Source organism: Corvus moneduloides, chromosome 2 (genome assembly GCF_009650955.1).
Source record: "Corvus moneduloides isolate bCorMon1 chromosome 2, bCorMon1.pri, whole genome shotgun sequence".
NCBI classification, from domain to species: Eukaryota; Metazoa; Chordata; class Aves; order Passeriformes; family Corvidae; genus Corvus; species Corvus moneduloides.
This window is the reverse complement of record NC_045477.1, coordinates 17,104,651-17,125,983: the sequence shown is the minus strand read 5'-3', so window position 1 is coordinate 17,125,983 and position 21,333 is coordinate 17,104,651. Positions and strand designations below refer to the sequence as shown.

At 41.0% G+C, this 21,333-nt stretch overlaps 1 protein-coding gene across 1 annotated transcript in view; it reads right to left on the bottom strand.

Moving 5' to 3' along the window:
• EMSY (EMSY transcriptional repressor, BRCA2 interacting) overlaps positions 1-20,557 on the bottom strand; it is a 45,628-nt gene extending 25,071 nt beyond the window's left edge. The window contains 8 exon segments of the mRNA XM_032097830.1: positions 271-538; positions 4,989-5,248; positions 11,254-11,406; positions 12,642-12,817; positions 15,045-15,119; positions 15,762-15,861; positions 19,290-19,398; positions 20,429-20,557. Of these exon segments, the coding sequence (XP_031953721.1) occupies positions 271-538; positions 4,989-5,248; positions 11,254-11,406; positions 12,642-12,817; positions 15,045-15,119; positions 15,762-15,861; positions 19,290-19,359 (1,102 nt within the window). The 5' untranslated portion in view covers positions 19,360-19,398; positions 20,429-20,557.
• Between the last annotated feature and the right edge of the window lie 776 nt (positions 20,558-21,333).

Sequence of the window (21,333 nt, the reverse complement as noted above, 5' to 3'; positions counted from 1 at the left end):
AGGTTATATTGCTTTAGAGCTAAGTCACGCCACCTCACCTCACCTCCTCTTAAAAAAAGAGGATCTGCACATTAACTGTTGAAGTAAAGAGGAAGAGAGTTCAACAAGAACTTTCGTGGAGACTCTTGGATTAGTTTCATAAGCACATTTCTTTCACATGTCCTGTGCTTTACTCATCATATGTAAACAAAAAGTGCATCTCCCCAATGCTATTCTCAATGCAAAGTCCAATTCCTCAGTGAAAGAGCCTTTATAAGAGAATTGCCATACCTTGTGCTACTGTTGACATAACCACTGATGGTGTAGATGACACTACAGCAGTCACAGCAATAGTATTTGCAGTGCAGGAAGGAGTGGAGCAGCTGCTGCTGCTGCTGCCCACAGAGGACTGGGAAGCAGTGATAACCACGGGCTGCTTTTGAGTAGTTGAGGCAATGACTGATGTTGGAACAAGTTTTGTAACTGCTGCGTAGTTGTGGGACTTGGAAAGGATGTTGGGTACAAAAGTTGAGCTTGGAGAGGTGGTTACTATTATGACCTGAAAAAAGAAAAAAACAAGAAGAAATTCATTTGTTCTTTGCATCTATTTAGAAGCATAGAATTTCAGTAACATGTCTGTTTGTGTATTTAGGTTTAGGGATACATGTTTATTAAGAGCTTGTAAGACTGTCAATCACATTTGCTTGCAAGAAAAAATTTCAATTATTTTGAGGAAGTGGTGATTAATGTTTCCTTAAAATTGGGCAGATTTTTTAAGGAAAACAATTACTATCCAATTAAAGTAGAATTTTATCTCATGTTTGAAGGCAAACAGACAGGAATGAACTTGACTTCATTAAACTGGGCCAGGAAGCTTGAAACCTATTTTAAGAGAAACTGAATGGATTTCCAGCAAGTTTTAAGTGCCACTCTCCCAGACCCCACGAAAGTATCAAGAAACAGCAATGAGAGAAAATAGATGATTTTTTTTCAACAATTAACAAGCACTTGCTGAGTCAGTAATGGGAAATGATCTACCAGGTTGTATGCAATATTTCATCAGTGAGAGAAAAATGGTTTAGGTTTGAAGCAATTTCTGCTTTATTTAGTGCTCTTAATAACAAGAAATTCTTTCTGATTTGTCTGAAAATGCTTTCTCTGAAGAGAATAAACATCACCCCTGTGCGAGTTACAATTACAACTCCATGAATCTGATCTGACATAGAAAAACACAGAATTCATGACAGCATTGGAAGAAGTCTGTCGTTATGCAACTGACCTAGAAAACTAAGCACTTATTGAGTAGCAAAAATGGGGACTGTTTACATAAAGAAATTCCTTTTATTCAACTTCTATGTCGCTTCTTGTACTTACACAGTTAAAATAGAAAAAGAAGCACAAAAGTACAACATTTTCAGTTTATCAAGCAAGAATATTGAGAAATTATTTTAATAATGCTATTGTCCCAACAAAAATTTTGTTTATTAAAACCTTGAAAATTTAAGCTTATTAATGATTCAATGTAACAAAAGCTGATAGAAAAGTAAGGTACAAAATGGGCAAAGGAAACCTGTGTCAGCTCACACACAAAGTCTTACACAGCTAGCCAAGCACTACTGAAACCTTGCCTGATAAAGAAGTAATATGGTAATGGCACCAGAAATAGACTTAAGCGACAGATCAAGCAGCAAGAGATTACGAGTTTACAATTTGCTTAAAGAAAAATGAAAAAAAAAAAAAAAAAAGGGAAACAGCCACATGGATGGAATAAAAGCATTATTAAAAAAGCAAATTTCACCACCATGGCTGGTTCTGCTTCTCCTTTTGCCTCAGTTCTTAGTTTGATGGTCTACTGCTTAGATAAACCTTTAATACCTTGATCTGAGGAAAATCAAAACTTTACTACCCCCACAAGCTGTAGCAGGTTGACCACAACTAATCAGTGTCTGAAGGACAAGGTTTCCACATTCTGCTGCTTTTTTGATTGCATTCTCCAGTGAGAACATTTTCTCTGCATCAGTCTTATTTCTGCATTCTGCCTAACCTTGATTTAATCAAAACACCTTTCTCAAATTGCTCTTAGGCTACAAACACGCAGATGAGCTGAACATGACACAGCTTGTTCTAGTGTGAGAATTGGAAGTGAAAAGATTCTATGATACGCCCCTGGAGTTTTATTTTGTTTCTTAAACTGTCAGCTAACACTTGGAATACTTCCCAACTGTCTGAAGTTAGGGTCAGCTCCATTCCACCCAGGGTAACTAATTTAGGAATACAGTCAAAGGACAACTTGCAGTTAAAATAGGCATATTACAGGTTAGTGTGAATATAAACCCTACTACAACAGGGCAAGTTCAGCATCACAACTAAGTACAGATACGTAGAATGAATTTGAACATAACTGCAAATCCTGCAGACCACTGCATTTCCTTAAGTCCAAGATTATCACTTAAAAACACTTTATTTAATTAAGGAAGGAATAAAGCCTGTAAAGCATTACAGTTCAACAGTGACTGCTATACTGTGACTAAGCAGGTTTGGGTCTATCTATTCTATCTCATCTTTCAAAATTAAAAGAGCAGAGCAAAGTTCAGTAATCTTCATGTATGAAGTATATCCAGAAAACATAAAATTCAGGTAAAAATTTAAAAATTAAAGTTCAAATCACAACCACTTTATTTCTGAAGTACTGTTTTCTCATGTACGTTGAAATGATCCAAATAATTTCATCTTGGGTACCAAAACTGCATCTCATGTTCTACAGCAGAGAAACTGCCTAACTTTAAACATACACACACACACAAATCAAGGTGGTAATTTTGTTGTTGTAGCTTTTGTTACAGTAAAATCTAATTCCCAACATGTACTGAAATTAGTCCTGCCAGCTCTATTTTGAGAGATGCCAAATTTAGTCCCTGAAAAAATAAAGGTATTGTAACTGCCGGAAACTTCACTAGCTAGATTCCTTCTGTGTCCTAGACAAGTGACTTTATTACAAGAGAATCCAGAAACTGGAGCTGTGACATTATTAGTTGTTACAACACATCTTCCTCCAACCCACTGAAATGTCAAAACGATTCAAAGAGCTGGCATGCAGAAACACAGAATTTCATTCACATATAACAACTTACACTCAAATCAGAAATGTGCTGTTGGATATGAATGAACAAGACTGACATTTAAATTAAAACTACTAAAGGGGATTTCTCCCACCAAAATCATCCAGTTATATATTTTGGCATATCTAAATCCAACAAAAGAGGGCAGTGTGACAAGTTCAGATACAAATGCTACTCTGGCTGCCTAACAAAACAAGCACTGATTTTCCTGTCACTGCAGATTAGTAAGACAAATAATAGAATGCAAAGTAAACCCTAAAATTTCGATGTCAGAACAAATGCAGAGGCACAACTGCAGGAAAGGTCCTATCAACAGTCCACTCTTTTGGAGACTTAGTACACTGTCTTTAATTTCCATGATATATAACACCATACTTAATACAACCCTACACGTTTGAAGCAAAAATTTCTTCCTGCACAAATTAGAACCCTAATGTGCAATAAGATGGATAGGTTAAGCCCTGTAGTAGCTGTGGATTTGCTGCACTGAATGCAGAACATTTAATTTGATGGTTTATGCTCACTCATGGATTTCTCTTATCCACTCATGTATTCAGAGATGAAATTTGATTAAGGACACTGTTAAAGAACAGTGAATCAAATGAAAGCATCTTCCCTGGAGTGGGAAGAGGTCAGAAAGCAAGATCTTTATTGCACATTACTTCAGTTAATCTTACTCGGTTTTAAAGTTTCCAAAAATCAGGACAGAGGAACTCTGCTAATCCAAAAAGAGGCATAAAGCAATTAAGAAGACTAGTAGAAAAAATACCATGCAAAGGTTTGAGCTCAATGGTCAAACTCTCACAGTTGGAAAAAAATGCTTGTTAGTGGCCAGCCTACTGTAAGTCTGTTGGTATCGAGGCGAAATTAATTCCACAGAGACACTAACTCTCCCTGAAGTCTGCTGTAACTAATAACTGTACCAAGAATGAACTTGGTCTGAACCATTCATCTTTGTTTTTACATCTTAAGAACAGAAAAATAGACACAACTGAATTGCCTCCTAATGAATGGGAATATAGTCATGCCATAGATTAGGCACTTAAAAATCTAAATCCAATCCAAAATTTAAACAAGGAAAGCCTTTTCTGCACACTGCATTGTGGTGAAAGCTAGGCACAATCAGCTGAAATAATGACTGATTTTGACCACTGTAACACTGTTAATGTAGAATGAGAAATGGCACACTAGTACTGAAAAGAAAATAAAGCCCCCCGGACTTTGACCAGCTCCAAGAATACACGTTATAGACCCCAAAAAACTAGTCTCTAGATAAAAGGCTTGGCAAGGGAAAGCCCATGCCATCTCTCCTGGAATTCTACTACTGCAAAGAATAATTATAAATAAGGAAAATAGAAATAAGAAAGATTACCTTTGACCAATAGTTGTTACCATCTGAAGACTGTTCAGTGGCCTATGTGATCCAGTTCTCAGTGGACTAGTGTCCATATCACAAAACCCAACACCACAAATGGTACTAACTGGTAACCTTGTTGGCAGTCTCACCAGACAGGCCAAGAATTGAATGAGCATGGAGACTGAATCCCCTCTCATCCCTAGAAGTGGTCCCTTCAGGTCAGGGTTGAGGCACATTGGTGGGGCAGTCTGGGGGAAGCTTGCACTCCCGCTGCCTGTGCTGTACCTGTTCTGTGGATAAAAAGAGGGCTTCAGTCTCCACGGCTGTCAATCCAGGTCCTTTCACACACAGGTGAACTAAATTCATACAAGAGTTTGGTCTTCCCTTTCTTCGTTTTAAAGAGGGATTACCTTATCCCAAGATCAATCCTTAAAAAACAGCTAGTGAGACCATAGAAAGGAAGAGTCAAACATCACATCTTATTCATTGATAAAACCAGAATAAAGTAACATTTGGCAGCTTCCCCCACATACCTTCTGTGTTGTGGTGTTTGTTGTCTGTGTTGAGGGCTTAGTGAAGGTTATTTTCACAGGCGACATGTGTGGTGGTAAGGAGTTGGCAATGCTCTGCATTATATTACTCATTTTGGGGCTGCCACTTACAGGCACTGTGATAGTTTTAGTGACAGGAGTCACTGCCTTCGGGACTTCTTTCAGAAGAACAGGGGAAGAACTAGAAGAATTCGTTCGCCGTCTTTTGCGGGGTTTTTCATCATCATCTGAGCAGCTGACACCTGGAAAAGAAACACTTTCTCTAAACTATGTTTCCCCTGTCTGCAGATCTCAGCGCTTTCTGAAACACTACACCCTTTTTGAGTCTTGCACCCTCTTTCAAGTAAGATAAAAAGAAATAAAGGATAAATTACATCTTACGGTCACAACCAACCTGCATCACACCTCAGATGATCTTAGTCCTTGATACGGGCCACACTCACAGTGCCATGAATCAGAGACAAATCACCCAAACCCCCTAGCTATTCAGTTACTGGGTTACTTCATTCTGTTTGAGAGATTAACGTAAGAGCCAGTTCAGGATTTTCATTCTGTCTCCAGAAGTTTGACTAGTGAGACTACACACACAAAGGGATTGGGATAATGCCACACACAGTTTAAAACTTTACACTACTTTGGGTTTTTTTGGTGGTGGTTTTGTTCACAGCAACTGGACTATCAAAGTTTAACCCCCTATAGTTTTCTCAGACTTCAGCCTTTGCACCTACTTTCACGTCATGTTTATCCTTACAGTACCCTTCTGCCTTTCACCTCAATACAACATCTTGGGATATAATTTTTTTTTTTTATTATATAGTTTAACTGTAAAGGTCAATCCTCACTTTATCAGCTTTTGCCTTCTTTGGTGTATTTTGTGCAACAGATATAAAATGGCACCTAACACACAATCATGAAAAACATAAGAAGTCCTGGCTCAAAAGAGTTCTTTCTTCCTCACAATCATATACTGCACACATAAAGAATCTGCTGCAATATTCAGTTCAGCAAAGGATAACAGGATGATTAATGGATCTTAAATCCAAATGAAACTTGCCAAAGTAGGCAACAGGTTCATAAATTGGTCTAGATTACAGACAGACACAGTTTAATGACCTTGCAAACCTCTTACAGCTCCTGGGTAGCACTGAAGGCAGGAAGGCTCTACAGAAGGATCTGGACAAGATGGATCAGTGGGCTGAGGTTAAACAAGGCCAAGTGCTACAGTGGGGATTACTGTAACACACATATATCAAACCAGGAGTCTCGTGGAAAGCGAAGTATATATGGACAGATTCGTGGTAGATGTTTCAGAGATGTTTATTTCTCCAGCCGCATGGCCGGGGCTCAGCTCAGGAACTCCGCAGTCACGGGACCCGAGGGTCCTTGGCCACACCAGGGAACACAAACCAACCAATGGGAAATGAAGCTGACCGGGGGCAGGGAAACCCCGTGTCTCCCCCCCAGGGCCCATCTCCCAGGGATCCATGGCAGGGGGAGGGACCCCAACATCTCACCCGTTTTATTTTAATAAAAGGAGAATGAAAACGACTGGATAAACATAACAAGAACAGTTTCAAGACAAACCAAGCCACCCTCCTGAGTCTTTAAATGTCCAAACAGATTCTGTGGAACATCTTAGGGCTGACAGAAGGGAGACAGAACTCTCTGGGCATGCTTTGTGGGGAAACTGAGGCAGGAGAGGGTTTAATTTCTTCCCTCCCCCTTTTCATCCCCCCCTCGGCATCGGAGAGGAATTGTAGGGAAATGGAATTGTATAGGGAAGCCATGGGGTGAAAAACGGATTAGGAATAAACTGGGGATAGGGTAAACTTAGGAAGGGGTTCATATTGGGTATAGGGTAAAACAGGGAAGTAGGCTGTGGATAGGGAAATTGCAGGGATGGATATTGTTTATAATTTTGTGCGTAATGGCTGCCTTTGACTGGAATACCCCAGGCCCAGTAACATTTGCTGCTTGTAAACCCTTCTTTCCTTGCACTATATCAAAACTGTACAACTTCTCCATCTCCTACGCTTTGCAGGTAATTTTTAGGGTTATTCCTTTTAATGGCAGTTCTATGGATGAATAGATCTTCCCCTGTATCATCTCGTGTTATAAATCCATAGTTGTTTTTTACATTGTACCATTCCACAGTTCCTGTGACTTTCGTGGCTACAACTTCTCCTATCACATGCCTGCGTGTTCGTCATGGCTGCTGGTCAGCTTCATTCACTGTCTTTGAGGGGTTGCTCTGCTGCTGCTGGACTTGCTGCAGGCTGTTCACAAGCACTGCCTCGATCTGTTCCTGACAAGCTTTAAGGCAGTCCACATCTGTGTTTGTGATCTTGGCCAGGAGGTCTGTGAGGCTGTCCCCATCATCAACCTGAAGGCCACAGATGGCTGCTCCCAACACTTCCAGTTGCTATCACTGATGGTGGGTACATGGCAAAGTTAAAATCTGTGGCACAAAGGGCGATGAAGGTTTGTGCATGCTTCTGGATCAAAAGCAACTTGTCTTTAGGGAGAGGCACCTTCCTTAGGATTGTTCAATGAAATCACGTGGGGTGACGGCTGCAAGGTTCCACTTCAACTTTTTTGTTTTGTTGTAGTAAACAGCAGAGGTATCCTGCTCACTGAGCAATCAGGCAGGCAGCCCCTATGCCTCACTATGGTTACCAGTATTAAAGACCAACACTGCAAAACTGGAGTTATGAAAATCAACACTGCAAAATATACTAGCAGGATGTGATATTGACAGAATAAAAAAGGCTCAAAACTTCCTGGAAATTTTGGAAACCCACCACTGAAGCAGCTGAAGACAGAATCAGATGTGCCTTTTTATGCAGCCTGGAGAACAGGAGGCTGAGGGGGACTTTATTGCTCTCTACAACTCTCTAAGAGCAGATTGCTGGCACCTTGCAAAACACGAAAAAAGACAAATATTGTCTTAGGTCTACTCGAAATGTTTTCCTTAAAACAGAGTGAAATCTTTCCTTTGTATTGGACGTCCCACCATTTTAGTCTTCTAAATTGAAGCTGACCAGGGGCAGGGAAACCCCGTGTCTCCCCGCCAGGGCCCCTCTCCCAGGGCTCCATGGGCAGGGGGAGGGACCCCCAACAGCCAAGTGCCAGGTCTGCCCTTGGGGTCACAACGACCCACACAGAGCTACAGGCTGGGGGCAGAGGGGCTTAAGGGCTGCCCAGAAGGAAGGCACTTGAGGGATGATGTCAATAGCCAGCTGAATATGAGCCAGGGTGTGCCCAGCTGGGCAAGGACAGTGGCACCCGGCCTGTACCATCACTGGTGTGGCAGCAGGACCAGGAGCAGTGACCATTCCCTGTGCTGGGCACTGGTGAAGTACCTCCAGTCCTGGAGTCACTTTTGGGCACCTCATGACAAGAGAGAGATTGAGGTGCTGGAGTGCATCCAGAGAAGGGAACAGAGTTGGGGAAGGGTCTGGAGTGCCAGGAGCAGCTGAGGGAACTGGGGCGGCTCAGACTGGAGAAAAGGAGGTTATAGGGGGACATTCTTGATCTCAACAACTCACTGACAGGAGGGCGTAACCAAGTGGGGGTTGGGCTTTGTTCCCAGGTAACAAGTGACAGGACAAGAGGAAATAGCCTCAAATTGTGCCAGGGGAGGTCCAGATTCAGTATTAGAAAAAAATTTCGCTGGAAGAGTAGTCAGGCATTGGAGTAAGTCTGGAAGTGTTCAAGAGGTATCTGAATGAGACATTTGGGGAGGTAGTTCAGGGGCAATTACGTTGGTGCTGGATTGATGGTTGAACCTAGATGACCTCTAAAGTCTCTACCAACATTGACAAATCTGCAATCCTATTATTTATGCTTACCATGCCAACCTGTGTCAAACCATTTAAAAAGAAAAACAATCAGAGAGAAGCTGAAGAGATACAATCCTGCCTATGGAGAAGATGATTGAAAATCTTCTTCCATGTGCCTGGGACTTACAAAGAACACCATCACATCAAAAAGCAGTCTTGCTGGTAATCAAGGCAAACTTCGTTCGTAGTCAGTCTCTAATTAGGGCCAAGATCTAATTATGGCCAATCTCTAATTAAAATTACTAAATATTCTGGCATTCAAAAAGTGAAGATTCAAGAACTAATATGGACAAGAAACTGCCCAGCACCACAATAGGCAATTTCTGAAAAATGGTATCCTCCCTCAGCAGAAGTAGCAGCTCATTTGCAGGTATGCTTCCAAAGGCTAACAGTTCTATCCACAGAGACAGGAAACTGAACTAGGGAAGAGAAGCAAACTTAAAAAATGTAGCTTTAGTTGCCTGTAGCAGGACAAGTGAAGTGTGGATCTACAAGACTAAATTTCAAATCTCTAATCAATAATTTACTTTATGGTCCTGAATAAGCCTCTATAAAGGTGATGTCCCTCTATAAAGCAGAGGTTTGACTACATAACTTAAGATTTATTATGGACAGGCTTTAAGTGTTACTGTGAGTGCACTAATCATATTGAACATGTGCAGGAATTTAAAAATCTCAGAACCCATTTAAATCCAAAATCTACATGTAGCTAGGATGTTAGGACACAGTTGTTATTTTGGTGAGGCACCAAGAAATAGAGGAAACTTTGTGGCCCCTCATGCACAAAAAACCCCCATCAACCAATCAATCAAGACATAAGAAAGTAACATTAAACTAGTAGAGCATTATTTTATGTTATTATTTTATGTTACAGCTCATTTCACCTCCTGTTTTCACTGCTGGGGTTTTGCAAGAATGTTATTCCTACCATTTCATATTAGCAATTGCTAATACAGCAATTGCTGTACAGTTTTCCACAGACATTTAGTTAAAAGGTAATACAGCTTGACTGAAACTCACACTTGATAAGTAAGGAAGCAAGAGTCATAGAAAGGTTAATGACTCAATCAGACTGTGACTTGGAAGAGGTTACACCACAGACCAGTGGCAAAGTCCTGACTCTAACTCAGATCTCCTGAATTTGCTCCCAAGCAGGTTTGTTAAAATTAATGTGACTGATGTAACATACTCTGAAAGACACATAATTTCTTTAAAAAAAAAACAAAACAATAACAACAAAACAAAGCACACGAAGTAGGGAAAAAAATTAAATTTAGGGACAGACAATAAAATGATCATCCCTGTATCATGTGTCTAGACTCATTGATACTCATTACCATGTAATAATTCACTAAAGTTTACAATAAAATTTTAAGATGTTAAGAACATTTCCCCCTGAATCTTGAAACTAAAGCCAAGTGATTAGTGCATAGATCAGAAAAAATGAAAAACCTCAATGTAATGGGTTTAATGGGTTGACAGAGCCATTAATGATGGTTGTTTGCAATTAACATTATATTTATGTACTATGTGGCATTTCTGACTACCTAGAAGCTTATACAGATGTATACCTATACCATAAAGACTAAAATAGATTTTAAAATATTAAAGGTATACAGAGTAAGCATTTATCTACTTCACTATTAATCTTTGTTATTTTGATAGAATCAAGTAAGAACGGAAGGAAACATTTTAACAGGAAAATAAAACTACCCATGACAAGGGCATATATATGAGAACATAATCCACTTTCAGAACTAGCTGACTTATTAGCCAAACAAAGATAGGGACACATACACACTCTCAAGAAAAAAGACTGTTTCTAGATTCTATGCCCTGAATTTTCAGATTTAAATATGTGAAGATGGGTATCTGATAGGAATTCATATGAAGTTTTCGCAGCTGCTGAGAAACACAAGCCTCACCAAGACTGACTTCCAGGTAAATCACAATATTACCAGACACAGTATGTAAGCACAAACCCTTGCCAAACTGCATTCAAAAGAAAAAAAAAAAAAAAAAAAAAAAAAAAAATTCCACATCAACTGTGAAAGTGGAAAAGAGGAACCTTTTCTAACTCAAGTAAGTGACTACTGTGCATTAGTTCTCAACAAGATGGATCAGAAATTCACTGATATACAGAAATGTCTATATTTAATTTTCAAAATATTTTTCACTTGCTGTCCTTGCAGCTTTACTGCTCCTTACAGCATTTTGCAGTGAGTGGATTTATCCTGAACACTATTTCTCGAAAAAGGGAAGCAATAAATTCATTCTCTAGACTAAACGAAGGCACAAAGGCCTTAAATGACTTGTCCAAGGTTGGAGTGTTTAATTCAGTCTTATGCTTCAGCCACACTGTCCCTTTCTTTCCCTTTTGTTAATCAGTTGCTAGTATCACTTACTTTTGACGTAAACAGTACTTCCACTTGGCAAGACGACTACATTGGAGGCTGGACTGGCAGGTCTGGGGGACTTCACTGTTGCTACACTGCCACTTGGAACAGGGGTGGATGTTGGGGTTGAAGTGGTACTTGTGTAGGAATAGCAAACCACCACTGAAGAGGAGAAAAGACACCTTCCATATAACTGAAGTGTAGAATCCCATTATTCTATCACTATTTTTCAAATGAAATGGAAGCCAAAGGCTTATTGGGTCATTATCTGTGTATTTGCCTCTGCAATCCTGTTACTGTGGAATACTCCCCAATTTGAGCTAAGCATGGCCACGGAATTAATGGTCTTCAAAGACAACACAGAAATCTAACCTCCCATCCCCAAAAATCTCTACTGCCAATGTGAGATTTCTTTTTGTACTGATCTTTGTTTTACTTTATAATTTGTTATTTTAAATTTTAGCATTAATTCAATACATCAATCTTTTTGCTTTTCTGTAAATGACTAGGAACTGACAGAAAAGTGCTATTGCCTCTACTCAACAGTACACCAGTTGAAAAAACCAGTAGTGAAGAACTGATTGTGCTAATCAGCTTTTTTAAACTGCTTTTTTAAACTATTGCTTTTAAGTAACAGCACAATGATACAGTATTTATCACAAAACCAGGATAAAACAGCTTTTTTCAAGCAGTGTTACACATGCTCCACTTGTATGAAGCCTAATCCAAGCCTGCTCAGCCAAGCTAGTTGGAATGTGTACTACCATTATTTAAAAAGCACAGGGGAAGCAGAAAGCAACCTTTTTACTTGTTACATAGTACATTTAATCGGAAGGAAAAAACCCAAAGCAGTATTTTCTTGACTTTCACCAAAACCTACTTGCATTCTTAAAATAAAACATTCTGAAACATCTTTCATCACTTACAGAACTTTACAAAATCTTAAGCCATTAGTCCAAGTTTTTAAAGTTTACAGAGCTGAATAAATTAGTCAGCGAATGTCATTTCCTGACAAACTGGATTGTTTTTATATTTCAGTTGCTAGAGTGTCAATAACACAAAGCAGTCAGATTAATGCTGCAGATACCACAAAGGGTTCTTTAAAATAAGGGGTGTTTTATATTTCTGTGAATAAGGTTTGTAAGAAAGATTTGGATTTTTTTTCATAGGTTCATAGAATGGTTTGGGTTGGAAGGAACTTTAAAGCTCACCCAGTTCCAGCCCCCTGCCATCAGCAGGGACATCTTCCACTAGACCAGGTTGCTCCAAACCCCATCCAACCTGGCCTCTAAAAAATGTCTTTTATATTTAACACTTTAAATCTAAAACACCAATTTCCACTGTGACATTGTTTTTACATTCCCATAGATTGCAGCAGAATCCCATCCTTCTCTCACCTTCTTTGTTCCCAGTTTCTGCAGGAATTGGAAGAGATGCATTGTGCTGAACGGCTGCATTGGCAACAGCATTCGCAGTAACAGTAAAAGCTGTTTGTGGAACAAGTCGTGGCATCAGTGGCACCAGTCGACGGCCTTCTATGGACCACTCGGAAGAGCTGTTTGGTCCAGACATACTAAAGAGAAATGCACATTCTGTAAGTATTTTGACAAGTTTCCAAATATTCAGTATCTTACTCAAATAAGTTTTTTTTCCCATAGTGGAAGTCTAAAAGGCAGTTTAAGACACACTAGAGCACTAATACACAACTTCCTTCATTTCATGAAAGCCCTTGCATTTTTGTCACCTGATATAGAAAACCTCCCATTTTAAATTAAAGAGTTGATTCTTCTTTCGTTGTTCTGTTTTACAGAGCTGTTCAAGGGCCAGAGGCGCGTGAATACCATACTCAAACACCCCACATTAGGTAAGCTACTATTCAGGCAGAGATGGTATACCAACTCTCTACTTCTGTAATATGAAAATGCCAATAAACCAAATAGATTTCATAAAAGACTATTGAAATGGATTATGTTACAGGGAAAAACTCTTAGCTTCTAAGGCAAATTTTGTTTCACCTGAACAGAAGCATTTCTGATGTTTATTTAAGTATTCCCAAACAAGGTCACAGAACATGAAATTATTTAAATACACCCTGAGCATCTTCCTAAACAGAAAGCTCTAATTAGCTCTTAATAGTACTTACATCCACACTAGAATGTTTCATAAAAACACTGTTCTTATCTAGATGGGGAAGTATTTTTGACTGTTTTACGTGAGTCATTTATCAAATCAACAAAACCAAAATGGCAAATTATTTTTCAATGCTGTAATGTTCTTAAGCAAATCAATCCATTTAATGTATTAATATATTCTAAAAAAGTAACTTCTCACATGAAATATTTCAAGCAAGTTGCAGCAAGAGCTACTACAAAGTAGTTTGTAAAATGCAGAGTATCTGCTCTGTTGATAAATCTTGAAATGCTTCAGCATTCCTCATACATATGCATAGTGTATAAAGAGAGCTATATAAGCTGAGGTAAAAATACATTTTAAAAAACAAAAAATAAAGGGCACAAAGGCTAGCAAAGTAGGCTTTACTAATGACTTAAGAGAATTATGTAAGTGAAATACTATATTACCAACCATCACTAAAAAGGAATCACCACAGGAAAACAAAGAAAAGAAATAAAGAAAAGCAGCACTTCAAAATTGCACCTTGTCTGGATTATAGTATTTCATTGAAGTGCAATGCCTCAGAACAAACTATTCGTGTTCTGCAAAATGCTAAGACCAGAAGTACTACTTAAAAGGAAAACTTGATTCAGGAAAAGAATCCTGATATGACAACTAAATGCTTTTCGTTATCCTCCCTCTCATTTCTTTAAAGGGGGGTAAGAAGTTGGTGGGTTTTGTTTGGTGAACAGCATACTTCTAAATCTTTAAAATCGAACATTAAAACTTAAATGTCCCTCTACAGCACTAAACCAGTATGCTGATTTTGACTAGTTTTGTATCAAACAATTGCTAACTCCAACTGTCCTGCTATTCGTATAATTTCCTTTTTTCCCTCCTCAGAACACCTAAGCTACAACAGTCAAACTTAAAAAAAATCAACAGTTGCAACACAGAAAAAGAAAAAAATACAAACATTTACAATGCAGCTCTGTTTAAAGACAGTCCTTAATAGTAAGACTATTAAGTAATCATGAAAGATACATAACCACTTGATCTATTGCTCCTCCACCTCTCAAAATCATGTAGTGCTTGTGAAAGCAAATGCAAGGAGGAACCACCCCAGCTAATGCCAGCACAGCAGCTGCATCGCAGAGTGGTGGACACTGATGTCATCAGCTTGCTGCAGCTTCTTCTACTCTGACCATTTTTTCCTTTCTGTGCTGATACATGTTTTCCACTAATCTGCCACCTCTTGCCCTCTCTTTGTCTTTCCTATGTAGTTTCCTCTTTCCACTTAATACAGCCTTTCCAAACTGATTAAAATAAAACTAAAAGCAAAACAAGCAAAAAAAAAAAGCAAACATGTTCATCCTACTTAGCAGCTTCTCTATTTTCTCATTCTCTGTTTCTTCTGGTCTATCTTACAGAAAGGTCTCCATGCTAAAAAACTGCTTCTTACATTGTACTTGCACAGTGAACAGGATGGCCTTGGATCCAAAATGTACTACATAACTGTTTCTACATCCCTGTAGATCTGATACAGCAATTCCTTCATCCATACAGTGTTATAACTACTGGTTCTTTAAACCACCATCAATCTTCAAAATTCTAACATTCAGTTAAGGCATAATGGATTTCCCAAAGGGCACTTTTGGAAATCATGGACAAAATGACCTGGAACTTACTTGTGTGCAATTGTTGTTAGTCGTTCATCATTTACTGCTCTCCGAACTTCAGCACGATGTCGCTCTGTTGAAATACTATTAAAAAAACAATAAAGCAATATATTTTAATCAGAGGAAGACATGAACATTCATCTAAAAATTCCAGCTAAAATTAAACTTATGAATAATCTAAGAGAAGAGAGGGAACAGGACTTCACATTTAAGAGATTGTCACTTAACTCCTGCTATCACAGTGACAGAGAATCAATTGTATTATTGCTCAAAAATATTACTCAAGAATGAAAAGAACATTACTGCTCATAGGGTGCCCTTGAAAAACAGCTAGAATCCAACCTCCTAATGAGAGCAATACATTTAAAGGATATGGCACAAAAATTCACACAGGACATGCAGCATTCTTTCTTCAGGTACCTTGGGCTTAAAGACCTTGAACTTCTACCTTGACAAAACCACAAGCCAGTGTACATGCATGACCTGGCTGTAATCCTTCTAACACTCAGTATCCCATAAAGCCCCAACAAACCAGTAAAACTTCTACCACAGAAGCATGCTTGTTTTTCTTATTAAAAACTCTAAGCAGAACAAGAATGAAACCTCTGAAACATGGAGAATTACTGCTCCAAATTCAGACTTACACTGCGATTCCGGTGAAAGAAAAAGCATGCAAAACCATAAAAGAAAACAGGACAGGTCTTAGTCTAAAAAGATCAGGGTTACCTAAGCACTTTAGAGAGTTCTCCAAGAAGATCTTTCTTCTCTTTCGTAAGGTCTCCCTGTGCACGCAAGGCACTGATGACACCTGCATAGGCCTCCAGTTCTGAAGAATTAGAGCAAATAATATTTCTATTTAATGCTCACAGCAAAGGGGAAAAAAACCCATGTTTTCCACATTACTGATAGTATTCTGTAAATTTTCAAAATCTTAAAGAGGAACATGTCTTTCAATTATTTAGTGCTTTTCTGAAAGAGATTGATGATTTAGAACTCTCCCAGCCAATTACTTTGCAGCATAAACCATTTCTATGAAACAATTGTCTCATCAGAGAGGATTATCTAGTTTATAAACCCAAATGAATGTGTCAAGCTCTCTCTGACCTGACAGTTCAGGCTAAAAGCTTGAAGAAACTGTTTGGAGAGTAGTTCAGAATTCTCTTAACACATAACATAATTAAGAGTTCTATAGAAAAGCTTAGCTTGGAAAAGAAATAAACCATCATTAGAACAACTGGGTTTTTTGTAATGCCTTTCCTTAATTAGCATGGAGAGCATCAGCTCTAGTTTGTTAAATATGATCATCATAATCTTTTATGCCTATTTACTTGATACGGTACAACTGCTTGAATCTGAAAGAAATGAAACACAGAATTAAACCTGCCCAACACAAAAGAAACAATCCAGCTATTCTTAAACATAGAGCCATCACAAAGACTAACTCACAAAAATGCAACTCTGGTTTACCAGAAATGTCAAATTCCAAGTGACTGTGATGTCATGCCATCAGTGTTTTAAAAAATGGAACCATAAAAGGCTACTAATACTTTTGAATTTTGTCCTACTAAACAGGTTGAAGACATACCTAATGCAAATAATGGAGCCTGCTAATTTGCCAAAGAATGACTTGCTATTGTCAGCTTCACATGGTTTAGGGAAACCAGAAACACAAATTTGTTTGATCCTTACATAGGTGCCTTTCATTTGACACCCCTATTTCAGCTGCCAACCCAAACAACCCCACAACAGATCCCAGTTAACCAAGACCAAGAATAAAAGGTGCAGGCCAAAGCCTAACATTACTGAAGTTTGCCGCAAAAGAAAAGACTGGCACTATTCTGAAAAGCTTTCAGTTTAGGATTCCAAAGAGCTAATTTAGAAATGAAATCAAGGAATTGTGCTAAAAAGAAATCCTGCTCTCCTGTCCCGATTAAGCAGACAAAACAAAAAGCAGAGTCATTTTGGTTAACTATGCAGCCTGCACAGGGATGCTGAGTGACCTACAGAAGCATTTTCAGCTTCAGTTATAAAACATTCACTAATTAATGCAATGGTTATTACTAATATCAGCATTTATTTAGACAACCATGTTACAATATTTACGATACTAATTATTTGCCTCTGTTAACAACTTAAAAGTAATTCTCAGATGCAACCATATAATTACTTATCAAGGGCAAACTTTTTTTCCTTCTGCATGGTAAATAAAGATCCTCTACACCAGAGCTTTAAAAATGCACATTCTGGTCTTTTGGAAGCTAGTAAGGATTACAGATCAGCTGTAACTTCCTCACCCTTGTGTCTGTGCAGCGATCATTAGTGGTGTGCTCTTTCCAACGCAAAACACATGAAATACCTAAAATGGGTTTGGGAAGTAAATATCATTATTGCTAGTGTTAGGTGCTACAATCATCACCTCATTCAGTAATAAACCACGATCAGCACCAGGTCCTGCATACCTCGAGATGCATTTCAGCCTCACCTACATCCCTGCTTCACTCCTTACGGAGTATTCCCACTACTGCTGTACCATCAGCCAAATGAGATGTTGGGCTGTGAGCTGGAAAAGCAGGACCCTCTAAAGCAAATGGCTATTGCTGGATGTGAGTGTCATACAGCTATTGCCTCCACTGCCTGTGCTCCTTCACTCCCCAGTCCTGTGGTGTGCCTCCTCTCCGCTCAGGGAGGCACTGCCTCAGCCTTACCCTGCTGGCAGGGCCCCCTTGTGGGGACAGCTCATGCCAGCAAAACAAAAATGATTTTTTTTTTTTTCCTTCCTGTCAGCCTAGGTTATGTCATTGAAGGAGGTGTAGCTGCAGTTCTGTTTGGCTCAGCTGCACCAGCAAGGTTCTGCCAGCACACCACAGTCAGCTCGGCTGCAAGTTTTTTTCCATGCTTCCAGCCAGCACAGCTACATAAATGAAATTTAGTAGCACAGATCTGGTCAAAAGCTTTTGGTATTCTGCACTGTCTCCTAGTTTTTGTACTTCTTGAGCCTTGCTTAAGACTTAGGGCTGTCACCTTAACAGATAGCACAGCTTGTTGCAATGTCGCATGCAACATCTGCATCACTGTTTCAACAGAACGCAAATCCCATATTCCCAAGAAATGAAAGAAAAAGGGCAAAGGGAGGGAAGATAAATTCTCAACTCTCAAAAAATAAAGTCAATGGCTTCACAATGTATGAGAACTTTGGCACAATTAAGAAATACAGCACACTGTCTCTTAGCATTCAAGCAAAATGAGAACAAGAAAAGCTGTCACTTGACAGTCACGGGAAGTTAGAGGGAGCCTCAACTTTCTTCCGGACATCATCTCCTAGATTATGGTCTTAAGAAGAAAGTCTGAAAAATCTAAGGCTTTTTTTTTTTCCCTTCTAGTATTATGCATCATTTAACTGGCAAAACCCCAAACCCTTAATTACATAAATTCAGCCCTAAGAACTCAAAACCAACTATGTCGGATCAGATCAAAGATCTAACAAAGGATTCTCTCTCCTGCAGTAGCCAAAAACAGATGTGTGAGGAAAGAGCAAATGCTTTTACTACTTTCCAAAACACAGAAGCATCTCTCCTCATACACTTAGATCTACAAGGACAGAGCACAAAAATATCTCCCAGTGTCTATCTCTTGAGCAGAGGCCTCAAATACTGAGCTACATTTGAAACAATTAAAAAGGCTCCTGTACTTATGGCAGCTGAGCAAGGGCATTGTTTTCCCACTTCCCTGACAACCTGCGTAACTACAAATCACAAACAACATCTTTTTAAATCCTGTTTTATGTCTTCACAATAGTAACTTTAATACTTGAATTCAGCCCTACAGTGCCAGTTAAACCAGGATTCCTCTATATTTTTTTGAGGTACAAAAAGGTTTCTAATACAGAATTGAGGAAAAAACCCAACCAAGAAACACAACAAAACAAAAAGCAACCCCAAAGGCTCTCCTTTCACAGAAAATCCTGTTGCATGTTAATAGTGACAAAAAAAAAAAACCAGCCCTGCAGCATTGCAGCTAGGACATCCAAGAGAGATTCAACCAAACTAAACCAATTCTTCTCTACTTGTTTTGCTAGGGCTGAGAGTGTCTGCCAAACACAATTTTAAGCCAGGGCTGTCAAACCAATGACACATGGAAAATGCAGGAAATCACTTGCAAGCTGCCTGTAGACCTATTAAAATATTTAATGTAAGCAGCATGAAGGCAAATCTTAAAAGGGCAAAATACAGACCCACAAACTGTATCTTACTGTACCCAGTTTGCGAAGGATCCTCTTGCACTCATCCCTACTGAGGTCCAGAAGAGTTGGCCACACCACAGGCATCCTTCCCTTGTGTCTGTGCTCCCACAGAGCTCAGCCTCGCTGGAAAAGAAATATAAACGCTCAAGCCCACGATTTACTGATTTCCCAAGCCGATTAATGTAAACTCCTCTCAGCCTGCTCACAACTCCACCGACACATTCGCTCCCATCCTTTGTAGTGGCATGAAGGAATTCGGCAGTTTCACAAGGGCATGGACTTCCTATACTCTCTCGCTCAAATGCATCGCCCAAGCCTGTTTGCGGAGTTTCCTATCTCTTTCTCAAGCATTTTTTCTAACGCTGAAACGCTCCCCGAATTAATGTTCAAGTCTCCTCCCTCTCTTTAAGCACAGAGTACCTATTAAAAGAACTCTTCCAGTGAACCGCACGCTCCCCCTTTCCCCCGGGGAATGTATTTTGCTCCAGCCTACATTATATGACAGGATGGCAAAAAACATCCTGTGTGAAAATTTGCTCTCCACGTACCAACACCAGCCCCCTCCCCGCAAAAAATAAGCCAAACACGGGAACACCTCCCTGCCGGATCCCAACGCAGCGAGATTCCGGGGATGGCGGGGAGAGAGGGCGCATCTCCCCGATGAGACGAGGATAATAAAGGAAAAAGAGCAGCCGGCGGGGAGCTGGGCAAGCGGGGTTTGGGCCGGGCAGGGACCGGCACGACGGGGGGGTGGGGAGGGTGGGCACCGGGAACAAAAGCCCTGGCGCCGTCGCAGCTCCCAGCGGGGGGCTGGAGGGGGGGGGGGGGGGTGGGGGGGTCTCCTACAAGGACGCCCGAAAGCAGCCGCCACCCGGGCACTCCCCGTCCGCCCTTCCCCGGCCCTGGGCGCAGGGGACCGGCCAGAGCCAGCGGCGCTGAGTCCACGCCGGGATCGGGGAAAGACAGGGAGGGAGGGAGCGGGCCGCGGCTGACGCTGCTTTCTCGCATCGGGCGGAGCGGCAGCGGCGGCGGGCGGGGGCCAGGGCTCTGCCCTGGGCCATGAGGGGGCGGCGGGTGCCCACCGTCCGGGGAAGCGGAGCTGCCCCTCTCCCCGAGGCGGACCGCCGCGGGTAGGGCGAGGAGCGGGACCCACCTGCCCGACCGTGCCCAGCACATCGAAGGCTCCACAGCGGCCGCACCACCCCCCCCGTTGACTGGTGCCACGCTCGGGTTTGTTTAGTGGCGGCGGCGACGGCGTTTACTCGGGCCAAGATGGCGGGTGAGCGCGCTACGCATGCGCGGGCGCCGCGAGGCACGCTAGGAATTGTAGTGTCTGCCGCCGCTCGAGCATGAGGAGATGGAAGAAGCGGGTGCCAAGATGGCGCTCGAGTGAGCACTGCGTATGCGCGACGACACGGAGCATGCTGGGAGTGATAGTTCTCTCCGTGTTTCTCGACGCGTGGGAAGTGGCGCTCACCGTCCCGCCATGGCTCGGCGGGCGGGTACGGGTAGGCGGAGGGGACAAAACACGGTGCGCGTTCTCTGCCCGGGCTGGGGCGCGCTGTGCGGTTCGAACGCAGTCGCGTACCCCCGAACTCTAGGAATTAACAGCTGGCCACCGCTCCTGGAACGAAATCTGGCAGGAGAGAACATCACCCCGACGCCATTTGGCCGTTTGCACCTTTCTAACTTAAAACGGACGCCGGTGGCACGCGGGGCTGTAGCGAACCGCGTGTAGGGAACAATAAGGGTTCCCTAAATAAATTCTGCACCTACAGCCCCCTCGTAGCTGCTCCGGGGTGTCTCTGCTCCCCGAGTACAGCAACCACCTGCATCTCATTGAAAGGAATAAGAAAGAGGTGTCTTTACAAACAAACTATGGGCCTGCTGGTAGATAAAGCCGGATACCGAGAGGTGAAAGAAGCAGTGGGAGGAACCAGAATTTCCACAGGAATTCCACTAAATTGACACAGACTGTTACTCACTCAACATAGTGCTAATCCCTGGATTTAGAGAAAAAGAACAGACACAAAGAAAAGTATTGGGGGCGGGGAGGGG